The sequence below is a fragment of the Coenobita brevimanus genome, chromosome 25 (assembly GCF_032717465.1).
Source record: "Coenobita brevimanus isolate Jiangsu-jjx chromosome 25, ASM3271746v2, whole genome shotgun sequence".
Taxonomy (NCBI): domain Eukaryota; kingdom Metazoa; phylum Arthropoda; class Malacostraca; order Decapoda; family Coenobitidae; genus Coenobita; species Coenobita brevimanus.
Genome location: NC_136978.1, coordinates 4,741,907 through 4,763,027, shown reverse-complemented (window position 1 = coordinate 4,763,027; position 21,121 = coordinate 4,741,907). Strand labels below are relative to the sequence as shown.

Here is a 21,121-nt window from a genome sequence, read left to right as displayed (position 1 = left end):
GGATATGAACTCAGTGTCCTGCACATTCCTTTCATATATTTGTATAACCAAACAACTCCATGTGGGTGCATCGGTGCCACCATTTAAAGGCATTTTCCCTAGCTTCGAGCTGGGTGGATTACATGAGATACAGTAAACAGAATCAAAATTGAATATTGTAACAATAAATGGACTTAAATTGATATGACTGGATCCATCTGGATATGAAGGTTTTGCATGGAACTAACTGAAAAATTCTTGCTACTGCCAGACAACTTTGTTCAGCTTAAATATGACCTTTTAATAAGGAGGTTAAAGTAATTACACATCTCACCAATACAATGAGTATCCCACACTTTAGAAATATAGTATCATATTGTCATGCACTCAGAGCCAAGTATAAGGGTCATAAATGTGTTTCCTGAACTGCACATGTTGCTAGTACTGTACATCATGGTATCGTTTTGCTTTTTGTTTTTGAAGGCTCCAACATGCTTGCAGGCATTGGCCTTGGTCACCTATTGGTGGCTCTCATTGCTGCTTGATCTCTGGCAGCTTCCCTATTTAGCCCCTTATCCCTGAGGCCGCACTCAACGAACTCATCCCAGATCTTTTTTCGTCTACCTCTTGTTCCCCTATCCCCAACATTAACACTTACCACTTTCTGCACCCAATTATCACCCCCCATCCTCTCCACATGCCCAAACCATCTCAATCTATCTCTCCTCATCACAACACCAATACACTCCAGTCCCATCCTACCACTTAACTCTTCCATTATAAACCTAGCCCCTCCAGGCCTTGTACTCAGGGACACACCGCCCATCCACCTAATCATTGCCATTTGTGTACCTTTGAACTTGCAAATATCCTTTTCCTTTACTTCCCAGGTCTCACTATCATACAGCAATACACTCCTAACACATGCCACATACAATGATCTCTTAGTATAGATGGGGAGCCCTCTTAATGTCAGAAGCGGCAACAGTTCCCTGAACTTCTTCCAACCACTTCTCACTCTAGCCACAGAGCTACCTCCAGCCCCACCTTGGCATATACCATGTCTCCCAAATAACAAAACTCTTCCACACACTCAAGAGACTCACCAGTAACTTTGATCCTTTCATCATTATCATTATGTAATCCTGTGTTGCCCCATGGAAGCACAAGAGCCCGGGGCTAGGCAAGTCAGTAACGACATACAGTATAAGATGAGAGTGAACAGCATCATTCATCCCTGAGTGGCATTATGTGAGCATTAAACCCCAACCACCTCTTGGATATACACCTGCACAGGCTCAATCCGACTGGAGTGCCTTGATTACTATACCCACTAAACCACCAGGCACCATAATTTGGTTATATGGTTACCACCCAGCATAGCAAATGGTTCCCTGATGCACAAGAATGAGTCACCCATCACACCTGGCAATCTCCACACGCTCTCCCTAACACACTGCACACGTGAAATCAGCGCTATCTCACAGTATACCTCCTACATCTCCTATGCACCCTCTTATCACAAGCACTGGACAAGATGGAATTACTTCCCACGCCCTTGAGGCAAACTGTATGTGGCCATTCCCCCTCTTCTTTGAAAGTACTGCCCCCAGCCCTAGATACCATCACTTTTGTTTTATCTGCATTTACTCTTGAGCCCTTGTGCCCCATACCAATACATGAATTATTCACCTGAGTAAAGAACAGGGTGGTTAATTAGTTTTTTTTTTATTATTATTATTTCCAGGATGTACACAAATTTTTGATAAATATTTAGTATCAAGCATTGCAAACATGAGGCATCTTACCAGTATTTAGCTAAAATACTTCTGATCATTTAAAAATGTTGGTAATGTACTAAAACAAAACTGGCAGCTTGTGAACTGATATAGGAAATCCCTCATTACTGTACTACTACAGGTACTGCTAGCCAATAAATGATTGGTAGTGAGAAATACTAGATATTCTCTTGCCAGCTGTTTCAATGTCATTTCATGGAAGAGGCATCAAAATATATAGAACATTCTATCAGCAGCAGTAACTTTACAAATCTGAACAAAATATTATAGAACACTATGAGATACAGATGCTACCAAAAGTACAGTACAGTATCTTCAAACAATAGTACATACCATACTGTACTTCTTAACACTTTGCTCCATCCTATGAATTCTTCCATACTGTATGACTTGGCCATACTACAAGAGCTTGAAAGACTATTTTCATCATCATAAACCTCTTGTTCTTCCAATCATTCCCCTTCCCTTTGACAACCTATCATCCTGTAAAATTTGCACTCCCCCCCCCCCCTAAAGTACCTTAAGCACCCCTCCCACCACTGAAACAGTCTTCTATGCCTGTATTCTGGTAAAGGTAGTGCTCCATCCTTGCCAGTTTATTTCTGCATACGGTGGGTTAATACTGTACTGTTTTATGTCCTTTATGTAAAAATCAGCACAGGGAAACATAATGAGAAGATAGAAAGCCACAATGTACGAAATAAATCCCTAAAGAAACAGTAAAAAAGGCCTCCTAAGACATCACAAACACAAATCCTTTTCAATCTTCCTGCATTCTTCCACATCATCAATGCTTGCTCAGAGCTTCACTTTATTCACTGCACCACACCACATAACTTTAGAATCTGTCATACCAAAATGTTGGTAGTTCTACCCTATTACTCCTTACTTTGTCTACAATTTATAACCCACCTAGGGGAAACATTTTCATAGCTCAGATCTTTGACATGCTTAGTCCATGTTTCACCCAAATGTGATAACTGACAAAAGAACACTGTCAGTGTTTTCAGCCACCAAATCCTTCTTCCAGCACACTTTTCAATTCTCTTATGAAAAGGGTGCTCAACTTTACAGCTCAGGATTCATGATGGAGGGACGGCATTTTGAAGCCATGATAAAGTAAAAGGATTACTGTAAACCCCCTCTCTATACACACTACACTTGGGCCAAGGTTGTATGAAATATCCTTTGAATCTGGTGAATACAGAAATTTGAAAATATCAAGTTCAAACTACAAATGTCATTTGATTGATGGGGTTACTGGGTACATAAAATACATTTCAATTACTGCTCACTGTATTCAGTGCTGGGAATCCCATGTCCAATGTATTGGTTTGTCATCTGCTAGACTCTGACTGGTTCGTGAGGGATGAACTTGCGTTTTACAATGTGGATATTCTTGTTTGAGAGACAGACAACATAGCTGTGGTCACTGTATGTTACTGAAAACAAGATATACACACAGTGAGTAAATATATATACAGTACTGAAAACACTGTTATGGATATACAGTACATTGAACATCCATGTGTAGAAGTAATATTAGATATCTTGATCTCTAACAGCTAAATACAGTATCAATTTCATCTCATTCTATCCTTTATACTATATAAATTATTCATTTCACCTCTACTGAAAATGAAAATTGGACTAGAAATCTGGCCAGTATTGTATGTGTGAAGATCATAGTGTGAAATAAAATCAGGCAGACAATTTCATCAATATTAAATTTGACAACTGGACCAGCAATTTGGCCAGGAATGTATATAAAGATGGTTTGAAATCAAATTAGGCAGACATTATCGTAATACCTGGCATCCTAACATAGCAATACAATTAGCAACAATGGAATACAATTTTAATGCCATCACACCACACATGGAGGAAGCAAGGAAACCATTAGGTAATGGAACTGAACCTAAACTGGGACCTGGAAGATGAACACATTAGTTTCCCAACAGCTGGAAATTTTACCGGTGAACAATGTGATGAAGTGATGCCTGATATATATATATATATATAAAGTGAACAATGTATAGAATGCAACTGTTGTCAATCCTTAGTTTTATGTGCTGCAATCTAATCCAGTGTTGCCCTAAAGGAGCATAGAAGCTTGGGGCTAGGCAAGTTGGTCCTGACATTTAAGATGAAAGTGACCAGCCTCACTCATCCCTGAGTAGCATTACATGAGCAAAAGACCCCAACCACCCCTTGGATATAAACCTGCACTGGCTCAATCCAACTGGAGCACCTTAATTACCCACTAAACCACCAGGCACCATAATTGGGTTATATGGTCACCGCCCAGTGTAGTACTAAAATGTCCCCATTTAGACATACCACAATCTGTAATAATTCTACCTGACTACTGAAAGTAGAGTAGATATATCTGTACTCAAACTTTATCAATATACCAGAAATGGATGGAACATACATCTGAATACCAATACTTTACTGTACAGAGCTGGAATGGCAATGAAGTGTGGATAAGAATCATAAGAGACAGAGTTTTACAAAGTGGGAGGAATGGTACCAATGGAACACTGAATGGGGGGTGGAAAGGAGTGGAAGAGTACCCTGGTGAGAGATGGAGGTTCTGTATCGGGAACTGAAACAGTGACAGGGCATGTAAAAAGGCTAGAGGCTGTTCAGTCATGGCCATTCACATCAGTAGGTTTCCAGGGAGATGACCCTGATAGGGATCTTAGGAATGGATCTTCAATTCCATTAATCGAGGTAGCAAAACTGGACAAGAGGAGCAAAAATATCATGTGAATACTAAAATGATGTGAAGTTGCATTTCAGTAACATCATTTCAAAGAGGCAATGACCAGAAAGAGATCTAAATGAAAGCTAACTGCATACTGTACTTAAAGATACTGGTAACAATAACAACCAATAAGATGTTTAATGGAGAGCTAACTGCCCACTTTACCCACTTGACAATTTTTTGAAGGCATCCCCTGAGTCTGCTGGCCAGAGCTGTGACTTTGTGATGCATGAGAGTATTCCCATCACTGTCCCTCCCATCTGCTCTGCATTCTCAAGCTCACCTCCAGACTGAAGATCAAGACATACAATTAGAATAACTATCCATCCATCCATCACCCAACCCAGTACCTGTACTGTCCCATTAGAAGCACAGGGGCATGGGGTTTGGCTATTGATTCTAAACATTTAGGGTGAAGAGTGACAAGCTGCTCACCCCTTAGGAGCATTTTATAAGCAATCAACCCCAACCACACCTCAGAATGAGACCCTTATAGCAACATCTGGTTGGAGTGGCCTTACTCACTAGACAACTAGGCATCCACATACTGTTATCTTTGATCAGAGAGACCTGCTCTGGATTTTCATACCCTGCATTCATGGGAAAATATTATATGACAATCAACATTAAAAACTTGAGTTGCTGTCTCCTAAAGTGCCTCCATGAGCTACTCTTGGGTAAATCTGGGTTTAGTACCCTATTTCATTTATATTTTCTACTGAGCTACCAAATTACCTTGCAAGCTATTATTTAACATTGTAGCCATGATGTAATAATTTTTGATAAGGCAACAAAGTATTGTAGCAACTGTGTGGTAACAATGCAGTATGGTACTTTAACCCTTAAGCGATGGCTGACAAAGAAAAAATTTTACTCTGGCAAAAACCAGACAATTTTACAGTTTGTCCTCATCTAACATGGTTAATTGCTTCCGCACCCCTGCTATATTAGAGAAATTTTGTGTTACATGGACCCTTGAAACCCCCAATTTCCTTCCACACCGCTGCCCAAAGTCCACTTTCACTCCTATGTGGTGCAAATTTTTTTTATACCCCCCAATTTTAATCACCTAGAAAGCATTGATATGGTTAAAACAATTATAAAAGAGTATTATTACAGTTAAAAGCCACATTTTATTTACCTTATGTAAGGATAAGAGGAGACCCACTATGCCAGAAAGGAGGTAGAGGGTAGTTCAAAAGCAAGAATGCTGAAGCGTGATTGGCTGGGAGGTAGATAAAACCCATTGGCAAGGCAACGCTCCTATGATTCATCTTATCACCGCCCGCCCGGTTCAAAAAACCATGTTAGCTTCATCACTGGCTGTGTTAGAAGTGATATTGCTTTTGGAAAATTGTACTGTTAGACCATTTTCATGTTAGGGAAAAGCATGTTGGATGAGGACAGACTGTACTTGACACATGGATGCATCATGTTGTCCAAGGATTTAGAAAGCATCTGCAAACATTCATCTTTCTCTGTTAATTATTACCAGACTTATAGCTGTCCCTGAGTAATGGCTAACCAACTTGCTTGTCTTGATTTTATGATCACAGCCACTTATGCTATGCTATTATAACCCATTTGTTTTATCATTCCTGTACAACTTTTTTTTTAATGCATCCCAGTCATTAAAAAGAGAGAAAATGTGTATACTGTACCTCCCACATATATGACACTGCCTGCCAGAAAGGCCAGGACCAACTAACCAACGACTGTGATGACCCTTCTGTCAGGTACAGTATTGGCTAGTTTACCTTCTCAAATTCATCTATTACATAGTGGATGGGTGGACACTGTTGACTCTGGGAGGTACTACCATGACAGTGAAGTCTGACTATAAACTTGATAACTAGCCACACAATCACCACTTTAACCCATTAACTGCGCATGGCGGTTTTTTGGTGTCGTGGTGCGCAGACATAGAGGAAAAAATGAAATTTCCCAAAGGCCAAATTTTGTCTTAGGAATTGAGAGAACACATGCCAAAGTATATAGTAACAAAATATTAGCTCAATATTTACCTTGGTAAAGTCATGGATGAACATCAAAGTGTCTGATTCCCTACTGGAATGTATGGTTTTCGTTTTCTTTTTCGGTTTCAGTTTTGAAAGCTCAAACATGCTCGCATGGGTTGGCCTTGGTCACCATGGCACTATATTCGAAATTCACCTGTGCAGCCAGGGCTGTATTGAGCAGTCGCACTCGGAACAGCCCAGGCTGTATAGAGCAGTTAACGGGTTAAGCAAGAAACATTCAGCCACAAGTAAAGGGAAAATCCAAGCTGGGATTCACACAGTTATATTTTGAATACACATCTAAGATTTCTTTCTTACCAACAGCTCCCAGCTACAGCTGATATATAATTACTGTAGTTGATACTGGCACTTGGTTTAACTTCCAGTACATAGAAAACATCAGCAGTACCATGATTAACCTCAATATAGGGATTCCTTAAGGGGAAGTATGGCATCATTCCTGTGTAAAGTATGTACTGTGGAATCTCCTAAATTGCAGCATCATGAGACTAAGCACATGCCACGATTTGAGAATTCCGTGAGTTAGAAATAACTAACCTTATGGGGAAAGTACTTATGGATCTGTCATCTTGGAAAAGTTGCCCCCCTTACCAGTACCCCCTAACCCACGTCAAATTGGTCACCAACGAACACTAACAACCTGGAAAAGAAATTAGTCAAGTATATTTAATAGGAATGAACAATATTCTTGCCTGACTCTGGCTGATGACACTTCTTGAATGGACAGGAGAGGAGGAAGGGGTTCTGAGGCTTGTGGTGGACTATGGCCTCTCAGCACGAGGCAAGTGTTCTGCTGCCTCATGCTGCTTCCTCCTCATCAACCTCCCTTCAGAACCCCTCAAAGTCTAGTGTTGAGACAATCGAAGTGGTGTTATCGTCACCCTCAGTTGCCTCAGAGTCGTCGATTAGTTGAGAGTACCGGTACTTCTTTACCAAATGGGCACGGCCTTTCCATATTTTCTAATGAAATGTTTTTCACAGGTTGCTTGTTATTATTTCTGGATTACCACAGGAACTGGACATTTTTATAAACTTACTGCTGGAACCCATAAATGAGGATTTAGAATGTGTGATACACTGACGCATCCAGCCAGAGCAGTGGTAGGTCAATAACACAACCAGTTGGAGAAATTGTCAGTAAAGACTGCCAAGGGTGACCTGCCTGATTCCTTAAATACCCTCAAATAGATGTGTTTTGTTTTTTCCACTCACTTCTTCTGGTCACAATTCAATAGTTAACCCCTACAAGGTGGGTGCTGGTACATAACATTTGCACGTAATGACTCGAGCTGCCTGGAAGCACTGTCTGACTCGCTTCTTCCTCATTTCTGCAACATTCATGGCCTTTCCTCCAAATTTTGCTCCGTTGAGCACCACCTCTCCTCCTCTAAACCTCACCTTCTCTTCCTAACTGAGACTCAGCTGTCTGTGGCAACTGACAGCAAACCCTTTTCTGTATCCTCCTACTATCTCTATACTCATTTCAAAGCCAAAGGTGGCTGTTGTGTATATATAAGCAACGACTTAGCTTGCTCTCGTGTTCCTGAACTCGATTCTTCTGAATTCTCTACGCTCTGCCTTCGGCTTTCCTGTCATTCTCTGACTAAATATATCTGTGCTGTTTACTTATCTCCTAATTCTACTATCAAAAATTCTCCGACTATCTTACTTCTACCATGGAACACATTCTATCCATTTCTCCTTTCTCTGAAATCTCCATTCTAGGAGATTTCAATGTTCACCACCACCTTTGGCTCTCCTCTCCTTTCACTGATCCACCTGGTGAACAAGCCTACACCTTTTCTATCCTTAACGATGTAGAGCAGCTTGTACAGCACCCTACCCGTATCCCTGACCGCCTTGGAGAGAGCTCCAACATACTAGACCTCTTCCTTACAACTAATCCTTCTGCTTACACTGTTAATCTTTTCTCTCCGTTGGGCTCCTCCGATTACAACCTTATCACCTCAACCTGTCCTATTGCTCCGGTATGGCCTGTGGACCCTCCAAAGAAACGTCGTCTGTGGCACTATGGAGCTGCGGATTGGGAGGCCCTCTGGCAGTACTTCTTTGATTTTCCCTGGAATGATTATTGCTTCCATGGCCGGGAGCCATCTGAGTGTGCCTTCCGCATTACAGAGGTTATTCTCTCGGGCATGGAAGCATACATTCCTTTCTCATTTCCTTTGACTAATGCTAGAAAGCCTTGGTTTAATCACGCTTATTCTAATGCTGTCCGCAACAAGGAGAGGGTCTATAAAAGGTACCAGAGCCAACTCACCCCTGAATCACATCTTTTATATATTTCTGCCTGGAACTGTGCAAAGTCTATTCTTCGCTCAGCTAAAAATAATTTCATCCATACTGAATGCTCTCAACTCTCCAACTCGAATTCTTCACGCTCCTTCTGGCACCTTGCCAAAAACCATTCTAACAACTTTACTTCATCATCCTTACCTCCTCCCTTCTACTCTGATGGCTCTGTAGCTATTTCTTCTACTGATAAAGCAGATCTCTTCACTCAGACTTTCTCCTCCAATTCCACCTTAGAAGATTCCGGTGCTGTTCCTCCATCACTTCCCCCCCTCTGACTTCCTCATGGCTGACATTAAAATGTCTTTAGTTGATGTATTTTCTGCCATCACAGGCCTCAATACTAACAAGGCATATGGGCCTGATTGAGTCCCTCCTGTTGTTCTAAAGAACTGTGCTTCTGTGCTTACACCCTGCCCAGGTAAACTCTTCTGTCTTTGTTTATCAACTTGTACCTTTCCTTCTTGCTGGAAGTTTGCTCTCATTCAGCCAGTCCCACAGAAGGGTGACCATTCCCAACCCTCTAACTATCGTCCAATTGCTTTATCATCCTGTATCTCAAAATTTTTTCGACTCAGTTCTTAATAGAAAAAATTTTAGAGCATCTTTCCTATCACAACATTCTTTCTGAGTGTCAGTATGGGTTCCGTCAGGGACGCTCCACTGGTGACCTTCTCACCTACCTTTCAGACTCCTGGTCATCCTCCTTTTGGGACTTTGGCGAAAGCTTTCCCATTGCACTTGACATCTCAAAGGCTTTCGATCGAGGCTGGCATAAATCTTTGATTTCCAAACTGCCCTCTTACGTTTTCTATCCTTCTATCTGTGCCTTCATCTCTAGCTTCCTTTCTGGTCGTTCTATAGCCGCTGTTGTAAACGGCCATCGTTCTTCTAGATCTATCAACAGTAGTGTTCCTCAGGCCTCTGTCCTATCACCACCTCTCTTCCTTTTATTCATCAATGACCTTCTAAGGTGTACATCTAACCCTGTCCACTCATACACTGATGACTCCACCCTTCACCTTTCCTTTCGGTTCCGCAACGCCCATCTCAGCAGTTACTTCAACCAACAAGGGATGAGGCTATGGCACACCTAATGTCTGACTTGGCTCGTATCTCTGACTGGGGTAAAAATAATCTGGTTGTTTTTAATGCATCAAAGACTCAGTTCTTACACCTATCAACCCGACACAATCTTTCACAGGTATACCCACTAATGTTTCATAATATTCAGCTTAATCCTGCATCATCCTTGAACATACTTTTGGGGTTTCATTTACGCAGGCGCATTCCTCCACCTCTACGATGGGTGCATGACACCCGTCTAGCAGCAAACTCTCATCCCTTTTCTGTCCAACTCTCTAATGCAAGAGTTAACTGTTACCCCCAGTCCTTCATTTATGCAACAGGTCAACTCTGGAACTGTCTCCTTCTGTCTGTATTTCCTGCTTCCTATGATTTCCAGTCTTTCAAACGCAGTGTCCAGGCATCTCGAAATGATCAGATCTTGAATTTGGCTCTCTTTTATATTTTGTTTTTCTCTTGGAAGGAACAGTTATTGTGGGCTCGTGGCCTTTGGTTCCTCGCATTAAAAAAAAAAAAAAAAAAAAAAAAAAAAAATGTGGCCATTACTTGTCATAATTTAAAAAATTGGGCAAATGGCAATGCTGTCCCCTACTGTAGGTTTATTCCTTGATACTTTATTTTCTGAAAATATCCTACACAGGTATATTATACTAGATAAGTTGCCCACCTGTAAGTTAACTACCCAGTAGCTATCTGTGTTGCATATGTATGAAAATTACTTGAGATTGTGTGTATTGAAAGCCTCAGGCGATATAGGGGTGAGTTTAGTCACTGACCTGATAAAAAGGATTATTTATGAGTGTGTTGTCCCAGATGATTGGCTGAAGAGTGTAATTGTAAATATGTATAAAGGGAAGGGTGATGCCCTGGAAAGAGGAAATTATAGAGGTATAAAGCTTTTAGATCAGATAATGAAGGTAATGGAGAGAGTTTTAGAAGGTATGATAAGAGAAAGAGTGAATATTGATGAGATGCAGTTTGGGTTTATGCCAGGTAGGGGGACCACTGATGCCATATTCATTGTTCGACAGCTTCAGGAAAAATATATTGGTAGGAGAAAGATCTTTATTTTGTTTTTGTTGATTTGGAAAAGGCCTTTGACAGAATCCCTAGAGAGGTGGTGAAGTGGGCAATGAGAAAGCTTGGCTTAGAGGAGTGGCTGGTTAGGGTGGTTATGGCCATGTATGTGGGTGCTCACACCCAGGTGAGAGTGAATGGAGATTTGAGTGATGAGTTTTCCGTGAATGTTGGTGTGCATCAGGGGTCAGTCTTGAGTTCCATGTTGTTTATCATGGTACTTGAAGCCCTTTCACGTGACTTTAGAAACGGACTCCCGTGGAAGTTGTTGTATGCTGATGATTTGGTGTTGATTGCAGAGAACGAAAGGAAGGCGGAGGAAAGGTTTAGGAAATGGAGAGATGGTATGGGGCAAAAGGGTTTAAGGGTAAATGCAGATAAAACAAAAGTGATGATATCTAGGGTTGGTGGCGGTACTGTCAAAGACGAGGGAGAGTGGCCATGTGCAGTTTGCCACGAGGGTGTGGGAAGTAATTCCATCTTGTGCGGTGTGTGTGATAAATGGGTGCATCAGAGATGTAGGGGTATCAGAGGTAGACTGCGAGATAATGCTGATTTTATGTGTACGGCGTGCCGGGGTGAGCAAGTGGAGATTGTCAGACGTGAAAGGATTGAACTTGCTGGTGAATCTCTTGAGTGTGTGGAAGAATTTTGTTATTTGGGAGACATGTTGTGTGCTGGTGGTGGGGCTGGAGCTAGCTCTGTGGCTAGGGTGAGAAGTGGTTGGAAGAAGTTCAGGGAGCTCTTGCCTCTCCTGACATTGAGAGGGCTCTCCCTACGTGCTAAGGGTCTTTGTATGCAGCATGTGTTAGGAGTGTAATGCTGTATGGTGGTGAGACCTGGGCAGCGAAGAAGGAAGATATTCGCTGGCTCAGACGTACAGAAATGACAATGATTAGGTGGATGTGCAGTGCGTCCCTGCATCCAAGGCCTGGAGGGGCTGGGTTTACGATGGAAGAGTTGAGAGGTAGGATGGGACTGCAGTGTATTGGTGTTGTGATGAGGAGAGGTAGATTGAGGTGGTTTGGACATGTGGAGAGGATGGGGGATGATAATTGGGTGAGGAAGGTGAGAAGTGTTCATATTGGGGGTGGGGTTATTGTCATAAAGACTTTGCAGTTAATTGTAGAGAAGTATATGTTAGACTTGTGGTCGAGCGGCTTTTATATCTTGTAGTAGTTTCCCCACCAGATGTCATGTAGTGACGGGAGAGGTAAAGAATAGTATGGGACTATCTTTATTTGTCTTGGAAATATTAAACAGGTATAATAGTATAAGTCCTGGGTAGCTACCTCCCTGTCTCGCTATCTCTCTCTCTCTCTGTTCTCAAGCTAATCTCCGTCTCGACCTCTCTCTAGGGTCGCTTGTCTCCTTCTGTCTAGCCTGTTCGGTGGCTAATCTAGGTCTGAGCTCTCTTTCCTAAATTCTGGTATAGCAGGGGTGTGTCACATGTGTTCCTCGTGGGTGGACTAGATCTTTCTCACGAGAGGACTGCTGACAGCTAACTGAATCATCTCCTACTGGCCGCTGTCGTCAGCTTTCCCCCGTGTAAGCGTTTAGCGCTGCTCGCTCTCGCAAACACAACACCTTCTCATCATTTGACTTCCTGCTTCTATCTGTCTCTCTATCTATCTATTTATCTATCTATCTAGTATGATTTGCAATTATAATATGGAGACCTACCACATTGCTCTGCCGCGCAAAATGGCGTACCATCGACATTTAATAGTCATAACATATTAATACATATTATATATACATTATAATGAACTTATAAGCTAATTAAGTGAAATACATAATATTGTAAAGTAACATAATTGTATGAATATTGTATACATATATTATTCATAGTAAATAGTGATTATTCAGTAATATTACGCATATAATTGTGCAATGGTAATACTGCTAGGTTATTACATTACATATTTGAGTTATCACTTTAGTAATGTCTAATATTTCACCTAACTTGTATGATGATACTGGTAATATAGAATTGTGCTATAATTGTATGACTTATAATATTGTACTAACATTGTGGTACTACATAATTGTAACATTTTATGAATTGTTACCAAATATTGTGTTAATGCATAATTGTGTTGGCCTTATAATTATAGTTACATAAAAGTTACATCTTGTTAATGCAACTGTTTTGTCGTTACATAATTGTTACATATCGTTTGTAGGTACATAATTGTTGTTAAAGTTACATAAAAGTTACATCTTGTTAATGCAACTGTTACATAATTGGCAAAGTGTAACATAATGCAATCGTTTGTCGTTACATAATTGTTACATATCGTTTGTAGGTACATAATTGTAGTTAAAGTTACATAAAAGTTACATCTTGTTAATGCAACTGTTTTGTCGTTACATAATTGTTACATATCGTTTGTAGGTACATAATTGTTGTTAAAGTTACATAAAAGTTACATCTTGTTAATGCAACTGTTACATAATTGGCAAAGTGTAACATAATGCAATCGTTTGTCGTTACATAATTGTTACATATCGTTTGTAGGTACATAATTGTAGTTAAAGTTACATAAAAGTTACATCTTGTTAATGCAACTGTTACATAATTGGCAAAGTGTAACATAATGCAATCGTTTGTCGTTACATAATTATAATATGGAGTAACATAATTGTAATAACTGCAGTCCTAACATATGCTGCGGTCGATGATAGTGATGATGTGTCGTGCCACTTGTATGTGGAGACAACAATTTGCTTTTTTGTTTGTAGTTTACGTGGTATTTTGACTTATGTAGTAACACTTACACTTATTTTCATTTGTTTGTTATGTGATCTTACTCTATTTCTCTTTTTTCTTTCTTACTTTTCTTTTTTCTTTTTTTTTTCTTTTTTTTCTATAGTTTGTTTCTCTTTGCTTGTGTACGCTTTTTTCCATGTTGTTCATGGTTACATAATTACTGGCTAATTTCCTTGGGATACTTTTTTCAAAGTTTAGTTTATATTGCACAGATACTATGAAATGATATTATATAGTCCCATATTTTGTTATTTTATATAAAAAAAATATATATATATACATATATACAGTATTAACTATACACACTGACTTGTTCACCTGTACCTCTTGTGAGTAATATGTGTGTCAGCACTGTGTGGAAATCATTGTCTTCACGATTGTGTTGAAGATGTTCACTCTTGCTAACGGCATTTGTGTTGGCCATTTTTTTTTTCTTCTCTAGGTTACCTTGTAACTTAATTTGTCTGTTTCCACTAGGTAGCTTTAATTAATAAATGTTTAATACAGTTCTTTTAATTGCTCACTGAGTAACCGTGATTGTATATTTTCTTTATTACTTTGTAGATATAATTAATGTATAGTTGTATGTATGAAACACGTATTTTACGTAGGTATAAATGGTAACACTCGTTGGTAGTAAATAAATGTTATAATAGATGAATGAATATATACAGTGTAGAATATTTATTGTTGGTGATTATTTAGTGTTTGAGTTATGCAGATAACTGAAGTAAGTATGTGTATTTAAACTGTAACTATACAGCACGTTTTATATGTTTGTGCAGAAGCTTATTGTCTATCACTGTGTATTGTATAAATGAAGTAATTATGTAACTTACTAATTTTTACCGTGGTGGGAAATGGTGTGAGTGGTGGTGCAGGTGGTGTGTTGACTGACGTGGCGTCTGTTCAGCAAGCACGCATGATGACCTCAACTTCCCACACTGGTAGCTGTGGTGAGTGAATGAGTAGCGATGAGTAACTTGAGTGAAGACGAGTGAGTAAGATGAGTTGTAAATCGTGTCTCACTCTTCGTTTGTTTGTTCCCTTTATTCTATGTGGAAGTTTTCTCTGTCCTTTTTTCTTGTGATTTATTCGTTGTGGGATGAAGACTGCCGCTACTTGTAGGTGCGTGTAGAAGATTATACAGACGACGTAGAGTTGTTAATTGTAGTTGATTGTAGATGGCTGTAGTTGATTGTAGATGGCTGTAGACTTTGTAGAACTGAAGCTAACCTTGTAGTCTCGGTTGCTTTTGTAGAAATTTGCTTTTAATTCGGAGACGATGTCCGCAGATTTGCTGGTTTGTCGTTAAGCTACTTGCAAGGCGTCGAGTGATCTCTTGACCTCTGCATCAGCGTAATGATCTGGGAGACGGAGGGGGCAGGAGCTGATATTGTTGGTTGTTGTCAATCTTGATATTTTGTAGGAATTTAATGTTGATTCGTAGACGAGGTTCGTATACGTTCGCTGCTACCAAATGTCATAAAGACTTTGTAGTTATAAAGCAGCGACTTTGTATTTGCTTGTAGAGGCGTATATTTTAGACTTGTGGTCGAGCGGCTTTTATATCTTGTAGTAGTTTCCCCACCAGATGTCATGTAGTGACGGGAGAGGTAAAGAATAGTATGGGACTATCTTTATTTGTCTTGGAAATATTAAACAGGTATAATAGTATAAGTCCTGGGTAGCTACCTCCCTGTCTCGCTATCTCTCTCTCTCTCTCTCTGTTCTCAAGCTAATCTCCGTCTCGACCTCTCTCTAGGGTCGCTTGTCTCCTTCTGTCTAGCCTGTTCGGTGGCTAATCTAGGTCTGAGCTCTCTTTCCTAAATTCTGGTATAGCAGGGGTGTGTCACATGTGTTCCTCGTGGGTGGACTAGATCTTTCTCACGAGAGGACTGCTGACAGCTAACTGAATCATCTCCTTACTGGCCGCTGTCGTCAGCTTTCCCCCGTGTAAGCGTTTAGCGCTGCTCGCTTCTCGCAAACACAACACCTTCTCATCATTTGACTTCCTGCTTCTATCTGTCTCTCTATCTATCTATTTATCTATCTATCTAGTATGATTTGCAATTATAATATGGAGACCTACCACATTATGAGGGGTTGACCGAGAAAGACATGGGACGAGGTCATTAAGTGTGACCTTAGGGTTAAGGGACTGAACAGGGAGACTGCAATGGATCGTGCAACGTGGAGAGCCACCATTAGGTGACCAAGGCCGACATGCAAGCATGTTGGAGCCTTTAAAAATGAAAACGAAACGATAAGTGGAATCACCATGCCTGTTTGGTAAATGAATACCTCACCGAATCCGTAATGCTAGGCAACTTTGGCTTTCTTCTCACAGCCGTCAATCCTTCTTATTACATCTAACTTTTGGATGTAAGTTAGGGTTGGCGTCTTCTTTCCCTTCCTCGAAGAAGTTGTAAGCTTAGGAGGGTTACAATCGGCCATGGTAACACTGGTCAGGTGGAAAAAGCACAGAAGGGGAAAAAAAATCCTCTTGTAAACCACACCAGAACCATATGCTAACAAGAAAGACGAGACAATGCACTGGGCTGGGTGGTAATGGTGGTGTCTATTACACGAGGCATCAAAAAAGCGTCACTTTTGTGGCTGTATTTGCGAATTTTGTGCACTTTCTGCAAGTTACTGGTATTGCAAACTGTTGCATGATGTTGCCACGTATTATGAATCTGCTATTTAGGATCGCACAATTTAGGAGATTCTACCAGATACGTGTTCATTAGCATACTTACAGCTATGACAGCACCATCTTCACTCAGTATGAGGTGACCCACTTCATCAGGAATCCTTCCAATCCCATGCATGTCTGTACCAGTATCTGGAAAAAAACAGAATAGGGACATTTGCAAAATCATTCATTCATATTCAGATACCAAGGAATAAACATTATACTGTACTGGTATACGGTATATCCGGTATAGCACATCTACTAAATTACACTAGTAAGAGACTAAAAATACCTATCTTAATTTATAGCATGGTATATTATTGGAATTCATGATCAGTATTTTAAATTACTGGTGTTCTCACATTTGCAGATTTTATCTTATTCTGCTAATAACAGATGATGTTGGTATAACTTTAGAAGTAACCAACGTTACCGATTTTCATTATATTACATCCCTGAACTGTTCTAACTAAGACTTACCTTTCAAGCCTAGTTCTCATGAGTTGGGGGAGCAAATTTTGTAGGGGTAGTCATGTAGTGGCTTAGATTAGGCTATCGCTTAGTAGCGGATGAATGTCGCGCCATATTGGCTGGTGCAAGCGTGTGCACTGTCTATGTCAGGCCTTAGGTTAGGCCTAGGTTAGGTTAGGTTGGGCTGTTAGGTTAGTTTAATGCAAAATAGTGTGTTTTAAATTAATTTTGATCTTATTTTTTGGGGATACACCCACTTTTGGAAATCTTACTCAAAATTTTAAAAGGGGGATTTTCCCCCAAAAATGAAGGTCAAAATTAATTAAACACAATATTTGCACTGGAAACCAAGAGAATAATAATAATAAAAAAAATGTTGGTTACTTCTAAAAATTTACCATGATGTTAATCTGTAACAGATAACTCATATTGCATGATGGCATTTTGCCCCAGTTTGCACAATAATGCAGTTTCCTTTAGCCAATCACCTTCCACAGGTACATTTATGTCCAGCACAGGTTTGGTTAGATTAGATTATTACTTAATCTAACTCAATAAACCTAACCTAACTGAAGTTGGAGATCACAATGCAAAAATGTTGGCATCCTACAACATCCAAATATAAACAAACCATCCAATCTTGCTGGTAATTATTCAACTGAAAAACAGTATTCACTTGCAAGCATAGTTCACAGACACGAGAAGTTAGCATGATGTGAGATATACTGACTTGCTACCATAGGGGAACTCCCCTAAGCACATGGCTGTACAAATGCACAAACTGACCAAATATCATAACCTATAAAGGACGTCATGGAGCCAATGACGTTAAAATCCAACTATTATCACTCTTGATTAATCCTCCTCATGAATTTTTCTGCTGACATTATCCATCCTATGACAAGCACTGTGAAACTGACTTAAAGTTTGAGGACAGTTCCTTACAAGCTCATAGCGTGGTCTTGGCACTTAACCAATTCCGTCCAGTCATGGCATTAATAGGACATCTATGTACCTCAAAGAAGCTGCCAAGAATGACACAATAATGACAATATGAATACGTATGGAACGGGCCATCGCAACTTCTTGGTCGTGTTGCACAAAAGTCCATAAATAAATGACACCGTTAACCTTAAATTTTACCTTTACAACTAACTGCACTGGTGACTTCGGAAAACCTGTTTCACTTTTGAACAAGAACGCTACAAACTTCAGATGCCTGCTGAAACTAATGTCTCTGCTCTTGTGTGTGGTTTGTGCGTCACTCCCCTTTCTTGACTCACTGTCACGGCCCACGGGTCAGCTTCTTACTTTGGATATCTCGACTTGAACTTCACTGAACCTCGAATTATTTCCCTCATCAATGGTAATGTAAAACACAGAAAAGCCTGTTATACATTCAGTACTGAAATAATGCTGGGCTAACAATTTTACCGATTTCAAGTTAGAACTTACTTGACTTTTGGTGTTGACAAACATTAGCGCTAATCTTGATTTGTGTGAGTCCTAGTTTTCTTCATTCCTGCAAGTTTATGTTCCTCATTATCAAAATAAGATGTAGAGCTATTAATGTGCAAGGTCAAGGGAAGACTGTGATGTGAGTTGCCCCCACTAATTATATGTGGAAGTACTTTGATGAAGAGGGGAGGGTGGCAGGCGGGGGATAAGGCTATTATAGTCAACTACATTTTCTACGTGGTCTTCACCGCAAACAGTGGGGTGGGGTCAGGGCTAATGTGATGGAAGTCTGACCGGACATGAAATCCAACAGACTGTCGAACCAATGTTAGTTTACCTTCAGTAACATCATTTCATAACTTGGTACGTTAGCTCATCTCAGAGCGAACCCAGTGGATTGCTGGCTGATGCTATCATGCTGCCCTTATGCAATCCACCATCCTCCTAATGAGCGATAGTTGAGGGAAGTTTTGGTCATTTTCGGAAAACAACATTTCTCCATTTCGAAACCAAAAATATTTTTTCTGGTCAATTTTAGTGTGATTTTAATGACTTTGACCTTCGTTTTTGTCGGAAATCACTCGTTTTGGCCTATCTCTAAGAGTGATTTCCGACAAAAACAAAGGTCAAAATCATTCAAATCACTCAAATTGACCAGGAAAAATATTTTCGGTTTCGAAATCGAGGGCATGGGTTGAACCGTATACCCTAACTGGGGGAGGCTTCGCCCCCAGACCCTCCCATATTATAACCAAACCTAACGTTAACCAAACCCAACCTAACCTTACCTTACCTTAAATGTCGTCGGAAGAGAATGAGGTGGAAGAGTTTGCCTCAGTCCTCTAGACCCACATGCCCACCGCTTCTTTGAATTTGCTTAACTCTTAAAATCCTAATATTACCACCGATTAAGGTCCTCTTTATAGTGTATGTCACTTTCACACTTCAGGGAAGAAGGCAGAACACCGTGACTGCGAAGGAAATTCACACTTTCCTGATTATTCTTAAAAAAAAAAAAACACACACACACACCCTCGCTATTCAGTCACAGAATGCCCACTACAAGTGGATCCCATCGTGGAACTGACTAAAGTAAGGGATTTTGAAATCATTTCAGTTGGTATGCGAGAGTATTGCCTTTGTAACGGCACTTCCTGATGTGTTCTGAAATCTGAAAATCTCCTAATGCTATCAATAATTTGAGTGGTCCGCCTTTTGGCTGATATTTCATTGGTCGGGACATCCGAGCATGCGCTGTATTGGCATGACGTCACGGGCAGGAGCTACCGTGACAACCAGAAAGAACGACGCGAAAGTTTGAATCTGAGGGGAGATGCAAGGTAATATTATAAAGGATTTTTACCTTAAATATGCATTTCCAAAAACAAATGTATAGTGGAATAGAATTAGAATAACATGGTCTACAACGTGGTTGTGTCAGATTTCCTGGATCGAGAAATGTAGTTTTCCGAAAGTTGACCGAAGTTTGAATAATCCGGCAGCGGAGCCGCTTGGCTGGTTACATTAGTACCAGAGCAATAAGGCATCTGTCTCCATTAAATGGAACACTCCCAGTTTTAGTATGTGGGTATTTTAGTAGGCTATACGGGGATATTCATCTGTATGAGTACAGCACGAACCATAATACATCACTTCACAGAAAATGATACCAAGAGCTAACCTTTTTCCATGCTGGCCGAGTATGAATGGGAAGGGGTGTCTATAGTGTGTGATGTACGTGTGTCGAAGTGTAGGAATGGCACTGTGTGTGCCTGAGTCTGTGGACAGGCATTATGTTATCGATATGATCCAGCAGCGTGCAAACATAAACAATGCATGAAAGATGCAGAGCGGCAGAACGCGACCACAGCGCCATCGCAGCATCATCATTAACTGGCCAGTGCGCGTCAGGTCGAGGAGCCACCAAAACAGCACGGCAGTAGACTTGCCAGGAAAGATAATAATACCAGAAGTTAAATAAAACAAAAAGGACAAGAACAATTCAAGAAATGGTGCAGCCTGCAGATGGGTAGGACTACCCAGCTTTCCGGAGGAATAACTCAGAATCTATCTTAAAAGTTCTCCTTCGGCCATAATGAATATGACCACCCCATTTTAGCAATCCTACTGACGCTCTTTAACTCAAGCTTGTAATTTTTGGCCGAAAAAAAAAAGTCCGAGTGTGCCGCAACATCAGTCGCCAACACACACACATTTACGAAGGCTGCCTATATTATGGGTCTAAGCTCGGAGCAACAAAAAAAAAAAGTGTTGCAACTAAATGTGACGTAATAAAATACAAGGCATTCCAAGGAAAATGCCAGAAAAGTTAGTGGCTTTACAAAACAGACCCAACAAAGGAGGCCACTTCTGCGCGTTTTCCAATGCCTATATAACTGATAGGTTGGCCACTAGGGGTAAGCGGGGTCAAGGGAATTTAACTGGAGCTAAGTCTGCAAGCAGGTCGTTTGTGTAACCTAAGATAGCTAACTTTCCTGGATGTTCTTATGATCCTCGATTCTGTCATTGCTTAGGTAACAGTATGTAGGATGTTCCTCTAGCCCGTACACTTGCAAATCAGTCATTCCCATTTTCTTCTAATAGACCTTGTTTTCTTCAGTTCCATGGTTCTCTCGGGAGTCTTGGTACGAGCCACGA

General features: G+C 40.4%; 1 protein-coding gene across 1 annotated transcript; it reads right to left on the bottom strand.

Annotated features, from left to right (window-relative positions):
• Nucleotides 1–1,726: 1,726 nt before the first annotated feature.
• Lamtor4 (Late endosomal/lysosomal adaptor, MAPK and MTOR activator 4) lies at nucleotides 1,727–18,275 on the bottom strand. The gene is made up of 4 exons (XM_080267796.1): nucleotides 18,149–18,275; nucleotides 16,599–16,684; nucleotides 4,718–4,838; nucleotides 1,727–3,220 (listed from the first exon to the last, which is right to left on the bottom strand). The coding sequence occupies exons 2-4, from the start codon at nucleotides 16,668–16,670 to the stop codon at nucleotides 3,123–3,125; spliced, it is 291 nt and encodes a 96-aa protein (XP_080123922.1). The 5' UTR covers nucleotides 16,671–16,684; nucleotides 18,149–18,275; the 3' UTR covers nucleotides 1,727–3,122.
• Between the last annotated feature and the right edge of the window lie 2,846 nt (nucleotides 18,276–21,121).

What these genes read in the sequence shown, in the direction of transcription:
- Lamtor4 (XM_080267796.1), bottom strand. Translation starts at nt 16,670, where the DNA reads ATGCATGGGATTGGAAGGATTCCTGATGAAGTGGGTCACCTCATACTG. An exon ending in AAGATGGTGCTGTCATAGCT is followed by an intron (nt 4,839 to 16,598) that starts GTAAGTATGCTA and finishes CTTGATCTTCAG; the next exon opens with TCTGGAGGTGAGCTTGAGAA. An exon ending in TGCCTTCAAAAAATTGTCAA is followed by an intron (nt 3,221 to 4,717) that starts GTGGGTAAAGTG and finishes TCTTGTTTTCAG; the next exon opens with TAACATACAGTGACCACAGC.